Genomic DNA, 24,060 nt, shown 5'->3' on the forward strand with positions numbered 1-24,060 from the left:
AGTAAGAATACATTTCACATCCTGTATGTATTTGATCACTAGCGCGCTTGGAATAAACACAGTGCCTGACATGCAGTAGGAACTCTCACACGTTTATTTATCACACTGACCTCATCATTATTCCAATTCTGAGCTGAAGATCGGGTTCGGTATTGCTAACCTGTAAATGATACTTCTGCCCAGATACAGGTGACGGGAGGGAAAGTGGCCTTTCAATAGGAGATTACACCCAGTTCTGGGCGGAGTACAGAGCTGGTTGTGTTCCTGTTTTGACAGACGTGGGAATCATAGTTTCGCATTAAAATTGAATAAAATTGAGACATAATGTAAGTTATACTGAACGTTTCTTGTCGATAGATTGTTTTAAAATAACGTTAAGTGTAGATGAATATTAAAATGTTCTGTTGATTGATGATGAACACGTCCTTCAAGCAGACCTTTTGAGAATGAGTGTTAACGTTCTGGGTAGAGTACTATCGATATCAAAAGAGCAAATTAGTGTTTATGAACTTCATTGTGATGGTAAGAAATGCGTTACAGTTATTTTATAAATGAAAAATACTTCATGGCAGTGTATCGAAGGACTTTTGGAAACTACAATATGGAATCAGGCCAATCGGCCGAAATGCATGTTTCTATCTCTTAAACCTTCCTGTTGGGTGTGTTCGGACAGCCGAAAGTGGTCATCACATCCCATATGGGACTTTAACCTGGACCCTCTGGTGCAGAGATAGGGTCACTGCCTCTGCTCCATAAAACTCTCATATGGCCATATTGACATTGGACAGGTACAGAAGCTTGAACCCGTGTATGACCTGTTTTTGTGGATCCCTGGTAATCTCAAGGCCTCCATCAAACTCCTGGGTTTTCCACAATACAACAACTGCTTTTGTCTGTGTCCTTTGGGACAGAGAGTGTATAATTCTGAAAGTTGCCATACCTACAAGTCTTTGTTTTTAACCAGCTCTATCAGATCACTCCTCAACTCCTATCGCTAGAGAAATGGGCCCTATATTGTACTTTTTTACAACAGGTTATGAACAGTGTGGCCTAAGAGTGGTGGTTAGGGATGGGCTGTGCATGTGATTCTGTAATAAGCAAAGGCAAGGAGCAGTTTTTTTTAGAAAAAGGGGATATTTGATATTAGTGATACATTTTTTCTGACCAACTCTAATTGCCCTTGAGAAGGTATTGAAAGACTGGGAATAAATGAGTGTTCTTCTGGTTGGTAATCAGTAACTAATGGTGTGCCTCAGGGTTCAGTGTCGGGACCACAATTATTCACAGTTTACATTGATGATTTGGTGTTGGGAACCATATGTAGTGTGTCAAAGTTTGCAGAGGACACTAAGATGAGTGGTCGAGCAAAGTCGGCAGAGGACTGTGAAGCGTTGTAGAGGGACATGATAGTTTAAGTGAGTTGGTAAAAGTCTGTCAGATGGAGAACAATAAATGTGAAGTTATCCATTTTGATAGGAATAATAGTAAAAAACACTATTATTTGAATGGTAAAAAGTTACAGCACGCTGCTGTGTAGAGGGACCTGGGTGTCCTTATACATGAACCACAGAAGGTTGGTCTGCCGGTGCAACAGGTAATTAAGAAGGCACATGGAATTTTGCCCTTCACTGCTAAAGGGATTGAGTTTAAAATCAGAGAGCTGTACAGGGTGCTAGTGAGGCTACATCTGGAGGACTGTATGCTATTTTGGTCTCCTTGAAAAAGGATGTACTGTCATTGGAGGGGGTGCAGAGGAGGTTCACTAGGTTGATTCTGGAGTTGAGAGGGTTAGTTTATGAGGAGGGACTGAGTAGACCAGGATTATATTCATTAGAATTTAGAAGAATGAGGAGGGATGTTATGGAAATGTATCAGATTATGAAGAGAATTTATAAGCTAGAAGTAGAGAGGATGATTCCACTTGCGGGTGAAACTAGGACAAGAGGGCATAGCCTCAAAATTTGGGGGAGCAGATTTAGGACATAATTGAGAAGGAACTTCTTCATCCAGAGGGTTGTGAATCTGTGGAATTCCCTGCCCAGTGAAGTAGTTGAGGCTACCTCAATAAATGCTTCTAAAGCTAAGATAATATTTTGACCAGTAAAGGAATTAGGGGTTATGGTGAGAGGGTGGGTAAGTGGAGCTGAGGCCACAATCTTATTGAATGGCAGTGCGGGCTTGAAGGGTCAGACAGCCTACTCCTGCTCTGAATTTGTATGCACTTGTGAGCTTCCTTATTGAACTGCTGCTGTCCATGTGGTGTGAGTACGATCATAATGCTGCTGGGAAATGACAGGACTGTTTCAGAAAGACATGGGATTTGAATATCTGTATTTGGATTCTCATAGCCAAAGAATATTTGATAATGCACAGTTCTCAAAGGGGGAGTTTGGGAACTTTTACCATTACTTATATCACTAGTTCTATCTTTGTACTTTCTGATATTGGACAGAATTCCAGTGGACATATGTTTTATCCTTTCTGTTGTTATGTTGTTTTGGTTTGTAATTTAGTGCTTGAGGCAGTGTCACTTCACTGAATGAGTAATCTAGCGTCCTAAATAAATTATTTTGTAAAGTGAGTTCAAGTTCCACTATGGCAACTGGACAGTGTGAATTCAGTTAATAAATCTGGAATTGGGGGCTGATGTGGTGGAGTGGTAGTGTTGAGCCAAGATGCCTGGGTTTAGGTCTGACATACACCAGATGTGTGTCATAATATTTCTGGTCAGGTTGATTTAAAAATATCCAAGCCGAGAGTTGAAAGCTGGTCCCAGCAAAACTGACTGTTAAACTGCCATTGGTTTTCATCACTGCGGGACTCCAGAAACACTGTCGCTGCACAAATTGAGCACTTTGTGTGTAACAAAATAAATTACCTGCAACCAAAAGTTTCACTAGTGTTTCTTTGCGGAATCTGGCCCCGATGTGATACTCAAATTCACAATATGTGGTTGACTTCTAACTGAAATGACCAAGCATGTTATTCAGTTCAAAGGCAATTAGGGATGGTCAACAAATCACTAGGCTTGCCATTGACACCCAAGTCCCATGAAGAATAAAAGAAAAATAGTAATGCTCCGTGACAGTTATTACCTTCCTAATTTGTTGACGTTATCAACATCTGCCAGGATTGACTGCAACTGGTGTGATTTGATGATCTTAAGACTAGATTTAACACATTAGATTTACTGGAAAATTTTACTCCCATACACTCTCTCATACACTCCTCTCTCTCACTCTGACACACACTTGCCCTCTCACATGCTCCTCCTCATATTCCCCTTCAATGTGCTGCTGTCTCTCCCATACCTGTGGCCCCTCCCCCTGTATTCTGTTTTTTATGTGTAATTTAAAAAATATACTTTATTCATAAATAAGTCATTTTATATATACATTTTTACAAATGCAATTCGGTTCTGTGCAGTAGCATGTCAAGTAAACAAACATTTGAGTTTGACTCTATCCCAACAAACCCAAAGGCATCTCTTACACATCCAAGACTACATTTTCTATACATTGACACACTTCGAGGGTCTGATAACTGAACAAACTCCCATTTAGCAGGAAGTTCTCAAACAGTGGTCCTTCCCCACTGTGCCTTGGCAACAGCTGACCCAAGCTCTAGAATGTTCCTCAGCACGTAGTCCTGGCCCTTGGAATGTGCCAGTTTGCAACACTCTGGAGCGCAACTCCTTATTCTGGAAGCCATGATATGGAGATGTTGGTGTTGGACTGGGATGGACAAAGTTTAAAAATCACACAACACCAAGTTATATAGTGCAACAGGTTTATTCAGAAGCATTAGCGTTTGGAGCAACGCTATGAAAACTAATGCTTCCAGACAAACCTGTTGGACTATATCATAGTGTTGTGTGATATTTAACTTATTCTGGAAGACACCAAGTTTTGGGCAGACAAAAGAATGTCTTTAACTGAGTTGATGGTCCTCCAAGTGGTGTCAGTGTTTGTTTCGGTGTGCAACCCGGGGAATAGACAATAGGTTTCAGAGCTTTGTGTCACAGAGCTTCTTGGGCTGAACCTTGAGAAAAAGCCACTGCATCTTTCTCCAGACTTCTTATGCAAAGGCACATTCCAGCAGGAGATGTGTGACAGTCTCTATCCCCCTGCAACTGCCTGGAAGGCAGTGTGCAGTGGTGCACACCTGACATTGATGGTGGGCTGTTGCAGGAGGGACAGGACTTATGTATATTTGGAAGGGCAAGGACTGATTAGGGATAGTCAACATGGCATTGAGTACGAACTTCAGTAAGGCATTTGACAAGGTTCCTCATGGTAGACTGGTTTGCAAGGTTAGATCACATGGAATATAGAGAGAACTAGCCATTTGAATACAGAACTGGCAAGAAGGTAGACGATAGAGGGTTGTGGTGAGGATTGCTTTTCAGGTTGGAGGCCTGGGACCAGGGAGTGACTCAAGTATCAGGGCTGGCATTTAGATAAATGATTTGGATATAAACATCTAACATTTGCAGATGCCACCAAAATTGGAGGTGTAGTGGGCAGTGAAGAAGTTTTACCCCGGAGTATAATGGGATCTTGATCAGATGGGCCAATGGGCTGAGGAGTGGCAGATGGAGTTTAATTTAGATAAATTTGAGGTAGTGCCTTTTGGAAAAGCAAATCAGGACAGAACTTATACACTTAATGATAAGGTCCTGGGGAGGGTTGCTGAACAAAGTGAACTTGGAGTGCATGGTCATAGTTCCTTGAAATTAGAGTTGCAGGTGATTAGAATAAGAAGGCTTTTGGTATGCTTTCCTTTATTGGTCAGAGCATTAAGTGTAGGAATTGGAATATCATGTTGTGGCTGTACAATGTATTCGTTAGATCAGTTTCGGAATATTGTGTGCAGCTCTGGTCTCCCTCCAATAGGAAGGTTGTTGTGAAACTTGAAAGGGTTCAGAGAAGACTTATAAGGATGCTGCCAGGGTTGGAGGGTTTGAGCTATAGTGAGAGGCTGAATTGGCTGAGGCTATTTTCCCTGGAGCATCAGAGGTTGAGGAGTGACCCCAAGAGATTTATAAAATCATGAGGGGCATGAATAGGGTGAATAGCGAATGACTTTTCTCTGGGATGAGGGAGTCCAGAACTAGAGGACATAGGTTTATGGTGAGAGGAGAAAGGTTTAAAAGGAACATAAGGGGCAACTTTTTTTTATGCAAAGGGTGGTGCGTGTGTGGAATGAGCTGCCAGAGGAAGTGGTAGAGGCTTGGACAATTATAGCATTTAAAAGGCATCTGTAATGGTATATGAATAGGAAGGGTTTGGAGGGATATGGGCCAAATGCTGATAAATGGGACTAGATCTGTTTCAGATATTTGGTCGGCATGAACAAGTTGGACCGAAGGGTCTGTTTCTGTGGTGTATATGTCTGTTACTCTACTTGGAGCATTCAACAGCAACAAGGCCATTTCCAACCTTTAATACCATAAGGTATCGGAGTAGAAATTTGGCCATTTAGCCCATTGAGTCTGCTCTACCATTCAATCATGGCTGATAAGTTTCTCAACCCCATTCTCCCACTTTCTCACCGTAACCCTTGATCCCCTTGATACTCAAGAACCTATTAACTCAGTCTTAAATATGGCCAGGCCTCCACAGCCCTCTGTGGCAAAGCATTCCATAGATTCACCACTCTCTGGCTGAAGAAGTTTCTCTTCATCTCCGTTCTAAAAGGATTTCCCCTTACTCTAAGGCTGTGCCCTTGGGTTCTAGTCTCTCCTGCCAACGGAAACATCTTCCCAACATCTACTCTGAACAGGCCATTCAGTATTCTGAATGTTTCAATTAGATCCCCCTTCCTCCTCTAAACTCCATTGAGAGTGTAAACCCAGAGTCCCCAAATGTTCCTCATATGTTAAGCTTTTCATTCCTGGGATCATTCTCGTGAACCTTTGCAAACCTCAGTACGTAATGTCACTTGGTATTTGCATACCAAGGGTTTATGCACAGTTTGATGCAGCTGCACACAAAGATGGCCATCAGGATGAGGGTGGTGTTGGGTAAATTCTTTCCACTTATCCAGAGTTTTGTACGAGGTGTCCCTGTAGATATGATCCATCTTACACTTCCAGATGAAGTGGAAGATGACTGAAACTACAATTTTGGGGAATGGGCTAGACCTGTGCCACATCCAATAACAGAGAGAGTGATTCACACCCAATGACCAGGTTTCCATTTGCAATGGAGAGAGAGTGGTGCTCCCAAAAGCCTAGTTTCTGCCTCACTTTGGTATTATACTCCTCCCAAGAATTTGTGCATGCCCTCCCCCTCCAAGCAATGTTCCCAGCAGATTCAGGTAATCTGTCCTGAAAGTGAACGGGCTAAAGGATTGGTTGGCCCAGTTCCCAAAGAACATGGCCTCGCTTTTTCTTCAATTTACCATGGCTCCTGAGGTCGGTTGGAACTCTTTGCCGATGCTCATCGGTTTGCACGCTGACAGCAGATCCGAGCAGTGAACCTTTAATTGGCAGGCCTCTGCTCTGCCTGGAATCGTCACCTCTCTCAGGCTCGCATCCTTCCTGAAGGACTGCTCCACCTAACATACAGTCCCCCACCCATGCGCTATGTCACATTGTCTCTCTGATTCATTCACATTGCCCCTTTCTGAAAACGCTTCACATTTGGCTGCACCAGTTCTGTCTACCACGTTTCTCTGCATTGCATCATCTTCTCAATTCGTTGTTGTTGTTCCCTTCTGAAATATTGACGAGAACTCCTATTTTAATATTATTTGGGACTGTAGATTATTGTCCCTCTGATTGTATCCAAATCATTGATGTGTGGTTGCAGAACTCTACCCTTCAGGATAATGTTGCCATCTGCAACCACGGTTCAAATTTAGTCAGTGCAAGTTCCTCCCTTCTAACCAGTTGTTAATTCTTTTTCAGGATGCTGTCACTGTGCTGCCTCCTACTTGTTTTACTACTTCCTCAGTTTGGTAAGTTTTTTTATTCCTTTTAATGCACATGAATGAATCTAAATGAAAATGCAAATATGAATGACTAATATTAAATACTTCTGGCAAATCATGTTTGACTAATTTGATTGAGTTTTTGATGAAGTAACAGAAGTTGCTGAAGGTAATGCAGTTGATGTGGAATATGTCGACATCCAGAATGCATGGAATTAGATGTCACGTCACAAAAATACAAACTTGACTGAGTAACAGTTAACAGAATAGTGGTGAACACTAGTTTTCTGGGCAGTAATTGTGTTTCCCAGGGGAAAGTATCAGGACCATTGTTCTTCTTGGTCTATGGGGAAAAAAAAACTAAATCTGCACGTGTAGAGCACTACTTTAAAATTGCATACTGATAAAAAATGTATAGTTGTGAACTGTGAAGAGGACAATGAAAAACTGGCAGAAAGCACAGACAGGATGCTGGAGTAGGCAGACATGTGACAGATGCATTTACTGTAGGGAACTGTGGAATTTGTGGGACGGCTGTTTGTTCTAGTCTTTGCATTACTGCTTTGGCTATGAGCCCATAGAAACAAGGTGAGTGGGAAAGATTAGGGTAAAACTCAAAGGCGTCCTACATGTACGTGAGGAATAGGAGAATGATCAGAGACAGGGAAGGACCGATCAGGGATAGTGGAGGGAACTTGTGCTGGGAGTCTGAAAAGGTAGGGGAGGCCCTAAATGAGTTTTTTTGGGTTCAGTATTCACGAGAGAGAAGGACCTTGTTGATAGTGAGAACACCATGGACCAGGTTAATAGGCTTGAACAGGTTGATCTTAAGGAAATAAATGTGCTGGAAATTCTGGGAAGCATCAAGATAGATTTGTCCCTATGCCTGGACCAAATACATTCAAGGTTACCACAGGAAGCAAGGAATGAGATTGTTACGCCTATGCAATGATCTTTGCATTCTCACTCTCCACGGGAGTCGTACCAGCTGATTGCAGGGAGATGAATGGTGTTGCTCTGTTCAAGAAATGGAATTGGGAAATCCCTGGCAATTACAGCCCAGTCAGTCTTATGTCTGTAGTAAGCAAGGTATTGGAAACAATTCTGAGAGATAGCATTTATGACTATTTGGGAAAACATAGTTTGATTAAAGATAGTCAACACGGCTTTGTGATGGGCAGGGCATGCCTCACAAGCCTTATTGAGTTCTCTGAGGACGTGACAACACAGTTTGACAAAGGTCAAGCAGTGTTGTGTATATGGATTTCAATAAGGCATTTGATAAGGTTCCCCATTGTAGGCTCATTCAGAAAATTAGGAGGCATAGGATACAGGAAAATTTGGCTATTTGGATATAGAATTGGCTGGCCCATAGAGGGTGGTAGTGGATGGAAGGTATTCGGCCTGGAGGTCAGTGACCACTGGTGTTCTTCAGGGATCTGATCTTGGGCCTCTGCTCTTTGCAGTTTTTATAAATGACTTGGATGAGGAAGTGGATGGGTGGATTAGTAAGTTTGCCGATGACACAAAGGTTAGCTATGGATAATATCAAGGGCTGTTTCAGGCTACAACATAACATTGCTGAAAATGTGTTGCTGGAAAAGCGCAGCAGGTCAGGCAGCATCCAAGGAACAGGAGATTCGACGTTCCGGGCATAAGCCCTTCTTCAGGAATTCATTCCTGAAGAAGGGCTTATGCCCGAAACATCGAATCTCATGTTCCTTGGATGCTGTCTGACCTGCTGTGCTTTTCCAGCAACACATTTTCAGCTCTGATCTCCAGCATCTGCAGACCTCACTTTCTCCTACAACATAATGTTGACAGGTTGCAGAGCTGGACTGAGCAGTGGCAGATGGAGTTCAACCTGGATAAATGTGAAGTGATTCATTTTCAAAGGTCAAATTTGATTGCTGAATACAGGGTTAAAGTCTGAATTCTTTGCAGTGTGGAGGAACAGCAGGATCTTGAGGTTCATGTACGTAGATCCCTCAAAGTTGCCATCCAAGTTGAAAGGATTGTTAAGAAGTCTTATGATGTTTTGGCTTTCGTTAACACAGGGATTGAGTTTAAAAGCTGTGAGGTTTTGCTGCAGCTCTATAAAACCCTGGTTAGACCACACTTGGAATATTGTGTCCAGTTCTAGTTGCCTCATTATAGGGAAGGGTGTAGATACTTTAGAGAGAGTGCAGAGGAGATTTTTCCAGGATGCTGCCTAGATTGGAGAGCTTGTCTTCTGAAGAGAAGTTGAATGAGCTAGGGCTTTTCACACTGGAGAGAAGAAGGAAGAGAGATGACTTGGCAGAGATGTATAAGGTAATCAGATTCTAGATATAAGTTTGCTCACTGAGCTGGACGGTTCATTTGCAGACGTTTCATCACCATACTGGGTAACATCATCTGTGAGCCTCTGGTGAAACACTGGTGTTAGTGAACCACTTTCTATTTATGTGTTTGGGTTTCCTGGGGTTGGTGATGTCACTTGCTGGTGTTATGTCATTTCCTGTTCTTTTTCTCAGAAGGTGGTAAATAGGGTCCAAGTCGATGTGAATCTTCTCAAAACTCGCTAAGGTAATGAGAGGCATAGATAGAGTTCATAGCCAGAGATGTTACACCAGGGAAGAAATGGCTGCCACAAGGAGTCATAATTTTAATCGAGGAAGGTTTGGGAAATGCCAGAAGGAGATTATTTACGCAAAGTAGTGGGTGCGTGGCATGCACTGCCAGCGGTGGTAGTAGAGTCAGAGACATTAAGGACATTTAAGCAACTGCTGGACATGTACATGGATGACAGTAAATTGAGGACTGTGTAGGTTAGGTTGATCTTAGATTCAGGTAAATGCTCGGCACAACACCGTGGGCCAAAGGGCCTGTCCTGTGCTGCACAGTTCTATGTTCTATGCTCTTATGTTCTAATCAATATAGTGTCTTCACTGGGGGAATGTGAAAATTATTTTGAGCCATAAGTCCTGTGCATGTGGATTGTTAGTTACCTCTTAAAGCTGCTGACCTTCACAAGGAAAGGTGTAGCTGACTTTGCAGGGCAGCCATGAGCAACTGTGAGCCTTGAGAAGCCCAGCTTTGGGCTGCACCACTTCGGGCAGCAGCAAACTGAGCTGACTGACAGACTGACTGACAGGAGCAAGTGGGATGATGAGAGGATAAATATTGTCATCTTGTGAGAGGAGGGCAGGTTCATGTTCCACAGTGCCACTGCCACTGCTACAAAACATCACCTCTTCCATATCTGTCTGTGACTGACTGGCAGTGGTTTGAGACTGTTGGCTAAGTTTCCAGGACAATGCAGTTACCTCCACAGGATTTTGTTTGTGCTGCCATCAAGGTTAAGACTACCGTCATCAAATGATCCCTTCACAGTGGAAAGCATGGACTCCAGACTCTCGACAATATCCTCTGATCTGCTAGAGCTGAATTTTTTATGCTCCTATCCAGTGACTGCAAGCTATTCAGCAGACAATGCCAGTGCACCAAGTGCTTTTGTTTGCACATTCATTGTCATTTTCCTGTGGTTCAGGTCTCCTGCAACAACGGGAGTGTGACCTTGCCCTTCGAAGAGATTGCACATGAACTGACCTATCCCCCGTCCCATTATCTGCAAACACATTCCTGGTAATGTTTCACATCAGATTCCAACTATTATCAAAAGTTCACACTACTCAAATCTTTTCCAAGTTTTCAAAAAACTCTCTTGATTCTGGGAAATACCATTAGATTGGAGACAACAAACAGAGTTTTGGTCTATTCCACCTCTCCCTATCGCTCAAATATATCTCTTTTATACAAAAAAGGAGGTCGATGTTGATGTATATTTTGTTCCACAAATCCGGATAACACAAGTTTCAGTACAACGGTAGATGCTTTATTATTGGACAGCCGGCGAGAGATTCTCAATGTTCCCAAAAGTAGTTGTGTGCCTACTTGTGGTGACACTTCTCCACGAATCCCTACTCTGCACACAAAGGCAGTACTTTTTATAGGAATAATACAAACGGTCTATAAGTCACATGGTTGATTGTTGTTACATTGTTTAAGATAGATAATTATAATTTTACAAGGCCCGGTGAATGTCGATGTCCTGTGATAACGAGTGAATGGATTACAGGGGCTGTTTATCATATTTTTCATAATCATATGTTGATGGGAAAAGTTCACACTACTATCAAAAGTTCATGCTACTCTTATCTTTTCGAAGTTTTCAAAAAACCTCCCTTGTTTCTGGGCAAGTCCCATTAGATTGGAGACAACAAACAGAGTCTTGGTTTATTCCACTTCTCCCTATCACTCAAACCCTGCAATATAACTCCTTTATGTAAAAAGGGAGGTAGAGGGTAACAAAAAACAAGAAACTACCGGTTAATGAGTTCAATGTTTGACATAGGAAAAATGTTACAAACTTTATTGACAAAGGTATATTAGGGTATTTATAGGTTTAAGGTACAGTCAGCATGTTTTGTTAGAAGGAACTTTGTAAAGTTAACACATGCAATGGTTATTGGGGCGTTGGTGCATGCATTCTAGTTTGCAGTTGATAAAGTGCCACATCAAAATTGTCATGGAAAATAAAATCTCATGCTGTAGTGGGTAACGTATTGACATGGGTAGACAATTGGCTGGCAAATAGGCAGCAGAGTGTAGGGATAAATGGGTCTTCTTTCGGCTGGAAAAATGCATTGAGTGGTGTGCTACAGAGACTGATGTTTGAACGTCGGCCATACATCTGTATTCCACTTGCAGCCACAGGCAAAGGTATTTGTCCTCCTTGGACAAGACTGTTGGTTTTGGCCATAATGTTATTAACTGCCCCCTGCTCCCATTACCATGCTTCTCCTTCCTATTAACATAGATATGTGAATCCCACACTGAGAACAAACAAAGTCCTTCTGTTTAAATCTCTTCCCATCAACACATTATTATGCAGAATACGATAACCAGTCCCTTGTATAAATAACTTTGATGAAATGGTGGATTGTATTTTGCTGGAGACATAAAGGTGAGGCAAAAAGTAAGTTTGAAGATCAAAGTTTGGGAGAAGATTTGAGCTCGGGTGCTCGTTGTTGTGGTTCTGTTCGCCGAGCTGGGAGTTTGTGTTGCAAACGTTTCGTCCCCTGTCTAGGTGACATCCTCAGTGCTTGGGAGCCTCCTGTGAAGTGCTTCTGTGATGTTTCCTCCAGCATTTATAGTGGCTTGTCTCTGCCGCTTCCGGTTGTCAGTTCTTGTTGTCAGCTGCAGTGGCCGGTATATTGGGTCCAGGTCGATGTGTTTGTTGATAGAATCTGTGGATGAGTGCCATGCCTCTAGGAATTCCCTGGCTGTTCTCTGTTTGGCTTGCCCTATAATAGTAGTGTTGTCCCAGTCGAATTCATGTTGCTTGTCATCTGCGTGTGTGGCTACTAAGGATAGCTGGTCGTGTCGTTTCGTGACTAGTTGGTGTTCATGGATGCGGGTCGCTAGCTGTCTTCCTGTTTGTCCTGTGTAGTGTTTTGTGCAGTCCTTGCATGCAAAACCAATGTGTACAAAATCCCATGCAAGGACTGCACAAAATATTACATAGGACAAACGGGAAGACAGCTGGCGACCCGCATCCATGAATACCAACTAGCCACGAAACGACACGACCAGCTATCCTTAGTAGCCACACACGCAGATGACAAGCAACATGAATTCGACTGGGACAACACTACTATTATAGGGCAAGCCAAACAGAGAACAGCCAGGGAATTCCTAGAGGCATGGTACTCATCCACAAATTCTATCAACAAACACATCGACCTGGACCCAATATACCGGCCACTGCAGCTGACAGCAAGAACTGACAACCGGAAGCAGCAGAGACAAACCATTATAAATGCCGGAGGAAAGATCACAGAAGCGCTTCATAGGAGGCTCCCAAGCACTGATGATGTCACCTAGACAGGGGACGAAACATTTGCAACACAAACTCCCAGCTCGGCGAACAGAACCACAACAATAAGTTTGAAGATGAAAGAAGTATTGTACAAAAGGATGTAGATAAGTTGTGAGTCGGCAAAAATGTGCCAAATGTGGGAAAACGTGAAATTGTCCAATATGACAGGAAGAGTGGAAAAGAAGCATGTTGTCTAAATGGTGACACATTGAAGAGTCCTGAGGTGCTGAGGGCTGTGCATGTTTTACTGCATGAATCATACAAGGTTGATATGCAGATACAGCAAATAATTAGCAAAGCTAATGGAATCTTATTATTTATCACAAGAGGAAGTAATTGTGAAAATAAGGTGGTTACTGCTTTAGTTAAACAGGTGAGACCACATCCAGAGTACTGTGTACAGTTCTGGCCACCTTACTTAAGAAAACATGTAAATATGTTGGAAGTAATTCAGAGAAGTTTTATCAGACAAATACCTGGAATGGGCAGTAGTCTTATGAGCTGAAAATGTGTTGCTGGAAAGGCGCAGCAGGTCAGGCAGCATCCAAGGAGCAGGAGAATCGACGTTTCGGGCATGAGCCCTTCTTCAGGAAGGCTCCAGCATCTGCAGTCCTCACTTTATCCTAGTAGTCTTATGTCGAAAGGTTGTACAGGTTAGGCTTATGTTCACTGGGAGTTAGAAGAGAAAGAGCTGACTTGCTTGAAACATATAAGATCCTAAGGAGTTATGACAGGGTCTGTGTGGAGATAATGATTCCTCATTTGGAAAAATCTTGAATTCTGGTCACTGTTTATAAACTTCACTGATTTAAAACTGACATGAGACAGTTTGCATTTTCTCAGAGGCTCTTGAGGTTTTGCTTCTACCAACTTTTCAAGAAGAGAATTCCATAGTCCTTGAATATTTTTAAGGCAGAGCTGGATTATTGGGAATGAAAATGATGATAACAAGAGGATAGGACAGGTTTATTAATAAAGGGATTCCATTTATCATGCACATTGAGGAGTTGAATCACCACAGGATGTTGATGGCATTACATAGGTATTGTATTCTGCTGTAGGGTACAAATGCTGAGGTTTAGAGAATTGTGGTAGCGAGGCTTCATATGGGCTCCAGCAGGTTTGGTTCATAAATCACGCCAGCAACATTTGGAATATGACAGTCCTGATCCTTTCAATATCACAGAACTTGATAGTTGTTCATCACTTGCTGTAGTTTTTAGCCTTGGCTCAGGTAGTAAGGTTTTGTTCACACTTTACCCTGAGCCATGGTGGCTCAGTGGTTAGCGCTGCTGCCTCACCAGGGACCCAGGTTTGATTCCAGCCTTGGGCGACTGTCTGTGTGGAGTTTGTGCATTCTCCCCGTGACTGCAAGGGTTTTGTCCAGGTGCTTCGGTTTCCTCCCGCAATCCAAAGGTGTGCAGGTCAGGTGAATTGGCCATGCTGTTGTCCATAATGTTCAGGGGTGTGCAGGTTAGCTGCATTAGTCAGAGGAAGTGTAATAAGGTAGAGAAATGGGTCTGGGTGAAATACTCTTTGGAGGGTCAGTGCTGACTTGCTGGGCCAGACAGCCTGTTTCTACACTAAGATTTGTATGAATTTATGTGTATATTCTAGGCTATTGTTTAATTGAAACAGGAGATTCCCACTCTTATATGATGTACTGGCTCAATGCAGCTGTAAAGGGCAAGTGGCAAGAACAGCCATTGAGAGCTGGTGACTTCTTTCCAGATACATTGTTGGGATCTGGTGATATGGCCAGCTGTTATTATTTATTACCTCTGGGTCCGAGTGGAATGGGAGTGGGAATGAGACCTGGTTAAAGCAGCCAGGAGCAGACACAAAGGCTACTTGAGTCATACCTGTTAAGTAACTTTCCAGTGAACTTTTGTGTCTTACTGAAAATCTCTACATGTAAGTTCAACAGTAACACTAGCATCATAGAGGCACCACAGAGGAGATCACTCAGTCCATCCAACATTACTGCTCTAAAAATAACAGATTAATAGTTATTCATGAAGGTACTAGAGGCTGAGGGCTGACCTTATAGAGGTTTATAAAATCATGAGGGGCTTGGATAGGGTGAATAGCCAATGTCTTTTTGCTGAGATGGGGCAGTACAAAATGCGAGGGCATAGTTTTAAGAGTGGAGTGATACAAAAGAGGCCTGAGGGGCAACTTTTTCACACAGAGGGTGGTACGTGTATGGAATGAGCTGCCAGAGGAAGTGGTGGAGGCTGGTACAATTGCAACATTTAAAAGACATCCAGATAGGTAAACGAATAGGAAGGATTTAGAGGGATATGGGCCAAATGTTGGCAAATGGGACTAGATGTATTGCGGATATCTGGTCAGCATGGATGAGTTGAATCGAAGGGTTTGTTTCTACATAGAACATAGAACATAGAAGGATACAGCGCAGTACAGGCCCTTCGGCCCTCGATGTTGCGCCGACCGAGTCCTACCTAACCTATACTAGCCCAATAACTTCCAAATGCCTATCCAATGCCCGCTTAAATGAACATAAAGAAGGAGAGTTCACCACTGATACGGGCAGGGCATTCCATGAACTCACAACCCGCTGTGTGAAGAATCTACCCCTAACATCTGTCCTATACCTACCACCCCTTAATTTAAAGCTATGTCCCCTAGTAACACCTGACTCCATTAGCGGTAAAAGGTTCTTAGTATCTACCCTATCTAAACCCCTAATCATCTTATACACTTCTATCAGATCTCCCCTAAACCTTCTCTTCTCCAATGAGAACAGCCCCAAGTGCCTCCGCCTTTCCTCATAAGATTTTCCTACCATTCCAGGCAACATCCTGGTAAACCTCCTCTGCACTCGTTCTAAAGCTTCCACATCCTTCCTATAGTATGGCAACCAAAACTGCACACAATAGTCCAGATGAGGCCTCACCAGAGTCTTATACAACTGCAACATGACCTCAGGACTCCGGAACTCAATTCCTCTGCCAATAAAGCCCAGTACACCATATGCCTTCCTCACAGCGCTATTTACCTGGGTGGCAACTTTCAGAGATCTGTGTACATAGACACCAAGATCCCTCTGCTCATCCACACTACCAAGTAGCCTACCATTAGCCCAGTAATCCATCTTCTTGTTATTCCTACCAAAGTGAACGACTTCGCACTTAGCTACATTGAATTCCATTTGCCACATTTCCGCCCAGCTCTGCAACTTATCTATATCCCGCTGTAACCTACCACTTCCTTCCTCACTATCCACAACTCCACCGACTTTCGTGTCATCCGCAAACTTGCTTACCCAGCTTTCAAGTCCTTCCTCTAGATCATTTATAAAGATAACAAAAAGCAATGGTCCCAAAACAGATCCTTGTGGTACACCGCTAGTAACTGCGCTCCAAGATGAACATAATCCATCAACTACTACCCTCTGTCTCCTTCCAGCCAGCCAATTCCTAATCCAAACCTCTAATGTATCCTCAATGCCATACCTCCGAAGTTTTAGCATTAGCCTACCATGGGGAACCTTATCGAACGCCTTACTAAAATCCATATACACAACATCTATTGCTTTACCCTCATCCACTTCCTTAGTCACCTTCTCAAAGAACTCAATAAGGTTTGTGAGGCACGACCTGCCCTTCACAAAACCATGCTGGCTATCCCTGATCACGTTATTCCTACCCAGATGTTCATAAATCTTATCCCTTACCATTCTCTCTAAGACTTTGCCCACCACTGAAGTCAGACTCACTGGCCTATAGTTACTAGGGCTATCCCTACTCCCTTTCTTGAACAATGGGACCACATTCGCTATCCTCCAGTCCTCTGGTACTATTCCCGTTGACAATGACGACATAAAAATCCAGGCCAATGGCTCTGCTATCTCCTCCCTAGCTTCCCATAGGATCCTGGGGTAAATGCCATCAGGCCCAGGAGACTTATCTATATTCATCCTTTCCAATATTCCCAAAACCTCTTCCCTGCATATTTCCAGGGCATCCATTCTAATTATTTGTGATTCCATATTCACATCAGCAACAGTGTCCTGTTCCTGAGTGAATACTGATGAAAAGTACTGATTTAATGTCTCTCCAATCTCCTCCGCCTCCACACACAACTTCCCACTACTATCCTTGACTGGACCGATACCTACCCTAGTCATCCTTTTATTCTTGACATACCTATAGAAAGCCTTTGGGTTTTCCCTAATCCTACCAGCTAAAGACTTTTCATGTCCCCTTCTCGCTTTTCTTAGCTCCCTCTTTAGCTCCTTCCTGGCTACCTTATAACTCTCAATCGCCCCTACTGAACCTTCACGCCTCATCTTTACATATGCCGCCTTCTTCCCTTTCACAAGGGACTCCAATTCCTTACTAAACCACGGCTGCCTCACAAGGCCCTTTACACCATGCCTGACTGGTACATACCTATCGAGGACACGCAGTAGCTGCTCCTTGAACAATCCCCACATCTCATTAGTGTTCTTCTCTTGAAGCCTGTTTTTCCAATCCACACAACCTAAGTCATGCCTCACTGCATCATAATTTCCCTGCCCCCAGCTATAGCTCTTGCCCTGCGGCGCACGATTATCCCTCTCCATCACTAAAGTAAAAGTCACCGAGTTGTGGTCACTGTCCCCGAAGTGCTCACCTACCTCCAAGTCTAACACCTGGCCTGGTTCATTACCTAGAACCAAATCCAATATAGCCTCCCCTCTTGTTGGCCTGTCGACATATTGTGTCAGGAAACCCTCCTGCACACATTGTACAAACACCGACCCATCTAATGAACTCGAGCTATAGCTCTCCCAGTCAATATCTGGGAGAGCTGTATATCCCTATGACTCTATGAGTAAGTGATATAAAATTTATTTAAACAGAAGTTAATAAATATATATTGGAAGATTTGTTTTTAAATGTATTATTTTCATTCCTTATGCAGAGACATTCACTTTAACCTGTGACCAGTATATCCATTCAGAGGTTGGTAAAGCTGTCACTCTCAAATGTTCCTTTGAGAGCCGTTCCAACAGTAACCCGGTCGTGATCTGGGAGAAGGTTGGCGAAAAACAAACCATCCACGAATACAGGGATAATCGAGATGACTTCAGTGAACAGCACAAGAACTACACCAAGAGAACTGCAATCGCAGGCAATGCCGTCAACAGAGGAGATGCATCTCTTACTCTGAAGAATGTTAATGTTTGGGATGAAGGAACGTACAAGTGCTATGTCAGCACCAACCATGGATTTGATGATGAAACAATTGAGCTGTCTGTATGGGGTATGTCAGCTGTTCTGTTCTTTGTCTTTAATTACAATAATTTGTTTAAAGTTTTAATTTTTTACAATGATGGCCGATGACAACAAAGCGAAGGACAGATCTTATTTCTTATAGCAATGAGTTCTGATTTTTATCGAAAGGCAATAATAATGGTGTCTCATCTGGATAGCTACACTAAGCAATAATGAAAATCTAATCTCTTAGTTCTATAGGATTCTCCTGGTCTCCCAGGTTGAGCCTATACCAGTAGAGTACAGAGTAATGAGAGCTGATCCTTTTGAAAATGAAATTCTATTGTAGATTGACAGGGTAGATATTGAGAGACTATCTCTCCCTTGTCAGAGGAGCCTAGAATAGGATAAACTGTTATTTTTAGAGTGTTAATTTTGGAATAGCCTTAATGGACTGTTCTATAATGACTATGTGACACTGAAATTTACTTTCAAAGATTTTCAGCAAGACACAAAAGTTCTGTTGAAAGTCACCTCAAGGCATATGTCTCAACTACCCTGTGTGCCTACTTCTGGCAGCTTTAATTGTTCAAAAATAATGGGTCTTTGTCTGCTTAGCTTTGTTATAGGGATGAGGAAGAATTTAGTCTCTCAGATGGTCATTCATATATGACATTCTCCCTGAGAGTGCAATTGAATCATTGAAAATATTGAGGCTGAGTTACATTTTTTTGCTTCACAGATGAGTCAGGGTATGTGGGGGCAGGCAGGAAAATAAAGTTAAAGCTATTATTAGAAGAGCCATGATCTTATTTAATGGCGCAGCAGATCTAATGTGATGGATGGCCAATTCCCAGCTTCTATTTCTTAATCAACACGTGATCTTGCAGAAGGATCAGTGATTATACCATTTGTGCAGAATTCTCTACTGAAGCTGCAACGAGGGGGATCAAGAGATTAGTGGTGATGATGCAATTTGTCAAACTTCACCCTGTTCATAGGTAGTCATTTGAACAATAACTCAATTCTGAAATTCTAATGAATCTAAATCCCTGATGTCCTTTCCAGAGTTGCTGAGGGAGAGAAGCTTTGTGAATAAAAGCTAATAATTTGCATGGAAAAGCAGGGGATTGGTCTCTGTGTAAAAGATGATGTTCGTCAGATGTTAAAGGAACAAAAATATTTGAGCTGCTATTTGAACTCTATGGTAACAATAGAGGAAAATGAGAAAATGAAAGAGATTGACAAGATTGAAAGTGAGCAGAAACCAAAAGAGAAAATGCTGGAAAATCTCAGCAGGTCAGGCAGCATCTGTAAGGAGAGAAAAGAGCTACTGACCCTTTGTTAAAGCTAAAAAAAAAGGGAGAAATAGGAAGGTATTTATACTAGAATGAGAGAAGGTGAGTCATGGCTCCAGATGCAAAGGTAGCAATAAAGAGGTGATAATGACAGTGCATAGAGAGATTATAGGGAGATTTGGAGCTGTGAATGACCAAAGCTGAAGCCAATGGGATGTGACAAAATATGGGGGGGATGGGTGAAGCAGAGGCAAAATGGAAAACAGGGGAGACGGGTAGCAAAGGGGGAAGAGGAGAGGAAAAAGATGATGTGAGAGTGGGAGCGAGAGAAAGAGAGACAATCAAGAAATAAGAGGTACAGAACAGTGAAAAAAAAATGAACTGAAATAAAATTGCTGAGCAGAATGAAAACAGAGGAGTCGAGATGGGATAACCATCTGAAGTTGTTGAATTCAGTGTTGAGACCGGCAGGCTGTAACGTGCCTAGTCAGAAGATGAGATGCTGTTTCCCCCAGTTTGTGTTGAGTTTCACTGGAACATTGCAGCAGGCCAAGGACAGACAAGAGGGCATGGGAGCAGGATTGTGTGTTGAAGTAGCAAGCCACGGGAAGGTCCAGGAATTCTGTACGCAATCAGTGTACAAACAGCAAATGACCTGATTTCTACATTATCAAATGGCTACTTTCAGTTTTAGATGCTTTGTTGGGGAGGGGTGAGAATGGATGGAGTGAGGGGAGAAAGAGAATGGATACAACTGGGAGGATCTTTGTGTCTGAGTAGGGGAACATGGGCCCCATCTGATCTCTTCTCTGACCCCATCTCTCTTTCTCCCCCACCACCCGATCTTTTCATTGCTGACTAATCTTTAAAAATGAAGGTAGTTAAAGTTATATATTCAGAAATATAACTAAAGTCTGAAAATGTATGAAATGATAGACATCAAAAGGTAAAGAGCCAGGCAAAATGCAAAAGAAGTTAAAGCATAGAGCCACAGACGCCATCTGTAGGTACAGCCTTTTTCATACAGGCAGCCAGCCCAGTGACAGACACTTTTTAATAAATCTCATTCACTAACCCATGTGTAAACGTCTTCCTGGAGTAACTGTGCAGAATGTTTGGCATAGTTAATTAAGGAGAAAGTGAGGACTGCAGATGCTGGAGATCAGAGCTGAAAATGTGTTGCTGGAAAAGCGCAGCAGGTCAGGCAACATCCAAAGAGCAGGAGAATCGACGTTTTGGGCATGAGCCCTTCTTCAGGAATCAGAGATGAGTTCGGTGGAGCAGGAGCAGGCTGAGACAATGGGTCGGCCGGGGCAGTCAAGTTTGTGGATTATGGGCAGGAGGTAGGAACGGGCGGTGCGGAGTTGTGGGACTATGAGGTTGGAGGCAGTGGGTGGGAGATCCTCTGAGGTGATGAGGTTATGGATGGTCTGGGAGATGATGGTTTGGCGTTGGGAGGTGGGGTCATGGTCAAAGGAGGAGGTGTCTGCGAGCTGGCGTTTAGCCTCAACAGTGTAAAGGTCGGTGCGCCAAACTACTACCGCGCCTCCCTAGTCTGCCGATTTGATAGTGAGGTTGGGGTTGGAACGGAGGGAGTGGAAGGTTGCACGTTCCGAGGGTGAGAGGTTGGAATGGGTGAGAGGGGTGGAGAGGTTGAGGCGGTTAATGTCCGGCGGCAGTTGGCTAGGAAGAGATCGAGGGCAGGTAAGAGGCCAACACGGGGTGTCCAGGTGGATGGGGTGTGTTGGAGGCAGGAGAAGGGGTCATCAGAGGGTGGGCGAGAATCCTGGTTGAAGAAGTAAGCTCGGAGGCGAAGGCGGAGGAAGAATTGTTCGATGTCTCGCCGTGTGTTGAACTCGTTAATCCGAGAGCGTAGGGGAATGAAGATGAGGCCTCTGCTGAGGACTGATCTTTCATCCTCAGAGAGGGGAAGGTCTGGAGGGATGGTGAAAACACGGCAGGGCTGGGAACTAGGACCTGGTGTGGGGTTGGAGCTGGGAGTGGGGGCAGGGTTGGGCGTGGGGGCGGGGACGGAGATCGGCGTGGGGGCGGGGTTAGACTTGCGGGCGGGGTGGAGATCGACGGGGCAGGTTTAGATTGCGGGCGGGGCGGAGATTGGTGTGGGGGCGGGGTTAGGCGTGGTGACGGTGATGGGCGTGGGGGTGGAGTTAGGCGTGGTGACGGTGGTCAGGGTGGGGGCGGAGACACATGCGGCGTAGTGGTTGTGCAGGCTAGTGATGTCACTAGGGGCGGAAGTGGCTGCGGCGACGGCAACGCAGGGGGCGGAAGTGGCTGCGGCGACGGCAGAAACCGTGTTCCTGAATAAACGTCGATTCTCCTGCTCTTTGAATGCTGCCTGACCTGCTGCGCTTTTCCAGCAACACATTTTAAGCATAGTTAATTAAGCCATTGGAAAATGCTAATGAGCAAAGAGACCTCAGCGTCCATAAGAAAAGGACTCCTTAATGATGGTGGAGTAAGCTGATAATCCTGATTAAAAATATATATCCTTTCTTAGGACTATACATAGAACACTGTAATAAAACAAGGAGGTGGTGTTGGAAAATGGCCAGTCACTGGTTAGGTCTCAATTAGAGTAACATGGACAACTCGGGGCATACCATTTCAGTAAAGATGTAAAAATCTGATAAACCTTTTATCAGATGCTATCAGAAATGTATTATTTCAGTTTTGTGGAGAGATTGAAAAGTTAAGAGATGATTAAAGGGTGGCCTAATCAAGATTTTCAAACTGATCAGGGGTTTTGATACAACAGTTTCTTTCTTGACTTACTCTATCCAGTGAGTGAGTCAGTAACTAGAAATCCGACATTTCGGGCATAAGCCCTTCTTCAGGAATTCCTGAAAGCCATTCCTGAAGAAGGGTTTATGCCCGAAACGTCGAATTTCCTGTTCCTTGGATGCTGCCTGACCTGCTGCTCTTTTCCAGCAACACATTTTCAGCTCTGATCTCCAGCATCTGCAGACCTCACTTTCTCCTCCAGTAACTAGAAATCATAGATTTCAAATTATTTGTATTTGAGGAGGAGTGCAGACAATATTTTCAAATATTCAACAAATAAAATACCGTGGCTGGGATCTAGGACATTGTAAAGAGGTTGAAGTTGATTCTATAAATCACGACAAGTAGCTGTTGGTCAAGTAGTTAAGGCTGATAAATCTGTTGGTTACAGGAAAGGCAGGGTTATGGCATTTGGCAAAACAACACTTTCCAAGTATTGAGACAACAGGCTGAATGACTTCATGTCTATAATCCTGCATGATTCTTTGGCACCTTTATTTAACTTCAATCCAATAATATCATAATAATGCACTCGATAGTGCCTGGTAGTAACATTTTTATTTGCTCTGCAATAAATGAATCTGTTATAAGTAACCACAGTGTATGAAATATCTTAATGGTTCTTATGAAAACTGTCACAGTAGATCACCACCACCACCACCCCACACTGCCCCCCCCGTACCCGCAGGGGATACATTCCAAGACTTGCTACGGAAGCCCGAAGCCACAGGTAGGAGTGAACCCATTTATTTAAATGGGAAATATACCATCCTGGCAGCACCCTGGTCCCTGGTTCCGGAACGTTTCCTATAATATGTTCAGGGCATGAAAATGATTCCACGGATTCTGGTTCATCCTATATATTGTAAAACCGGTTGCAGTTTAACTGTATAATTTCTTTCAGGATGGCATGTTGAAAATCAGAAATTATTCATTTATACTGTTATTAGTTATTATAATAACCACTATTTTTTTTTCTTAGCAAAGGGTACTGGAGATATCCACATCGTCTGGCAAACTAATGATGATAATGATGACGTGCTGACTTGCAAATATTCAGGCTTGTACCCAGTACCAGAGGTTAGCTGGAAAGACACACATGGCAATGATTTGGACAGCATTAGTGAAACATACCTGTCCAGGGATGAAAATGGATTATACCATGTGGAACGTAACCTGAAGAGGGAGCGTGAAGCCAAAAATCAATGTATCTGCTCCATACAGCACAAGTGGATGGCAAAGTCCAAGGCTGCTCGAGCTGTATTCACAAGTGAGTTTATTTCTGAGATCAATGTTGATACTAAAGGTAACTTAAATTATTATATAAGTTGTGGAGAAGAAGCATGTTAATAAGCTGACCTTAGAAGCTGAGAAAGGACTATTCTGAATTTGTTTCTCTTTTAAATGTATTGGGTTGTATAAGATTTAGGGTTTGGAAGTCACAGATTATCCAAAATAAACAATTAAGAATTCATCAGCAATGTTAAGGTAGTTGACTTATTTCTTAAGAAGCAATAATTTAGATGTGGTACATAACCTAATAGATAGAAAAAGATATACAACACATAACAGGTGAGAAAGATTGACTGGTACCAAATGGGAATACTGGTTGGGGAAAGTATAGCAATGCTAATCTCCATAGCTGCTCAGAATAATGTACTGACCACAGATTGGACAATGGGATGGATGAAGCTGAGCTCCATAGCTGAAAGTGGTAGTCTCATCTGTTTGCCAACAGCAGGCTTCTTCTCTCTCTTTGTTCTTTTGCCCCATTGCCTTTGCTGAGATATCAGAAAGCTCAGTATCTTCTCTTAGGTGAGGGTTGAAAGTGGTTATTTTTTCTGTTATCTTCATTTTGTTTTGTTGAGCAAGACAG

The 24,060-nt window shown here is 43.1% G+C and overlaps 1 protein-coding gene across 1 annotated transcript in view; it reads left to right on the top strand.

Moving 5' to 3' along the window:
* The first annotated feature begins 241 nt into the window (after nucleotides 1–241).
* LOC132821078 (V-set domain-containing T-cell activation inhibitor 1-like) overlaps nucleotides 242–24,060 on the top strand; it is a 31,223-nt gene continuing 7,404 nt past the window's right edge. Inside the window, exons 1-4 of the mRNA XM_060833596.1 lie at nucleotides 242–326; nucleotides 6,914–6,963; nucleotides 17,792–18,133; nucleotides 23,167–23,454. Coding sequence (XP_060689579.1) covers nucleotides 325–326; nucleotides 6,914–6,963; nucleotides 17,792–18,133; nucleotides 23,167–23,454 — 682 coding nt within the window. The 5' untranslated portion in view covers nucleotides 242–324. The remainder of the gene's footprint in view (nucleotides 327–6,913; nucleotides 6,964–17,791; nucleotides 18,134–23,166; nucleotides 23,455–24,060) is intronic.

The sequence above is a fragment of the Hemiscyllium ocellatum genome, chromosome 12, assembly GCF_020745735.1.
Source record: "Hemiscyllium ocellatum isolate sHemOce1 chromosome 12, sHemOce1.pat.X.cur, whole genome shotgun sequence".
In the NCBI taxonomy this organism is placed as follows: Eukaryota; Metazoa; Chordata; class Chondrichthyes; order Orectolobiformes; family Hemiscylliidae; genus Hemiscyllium; species Hemiscyllium ocellatum.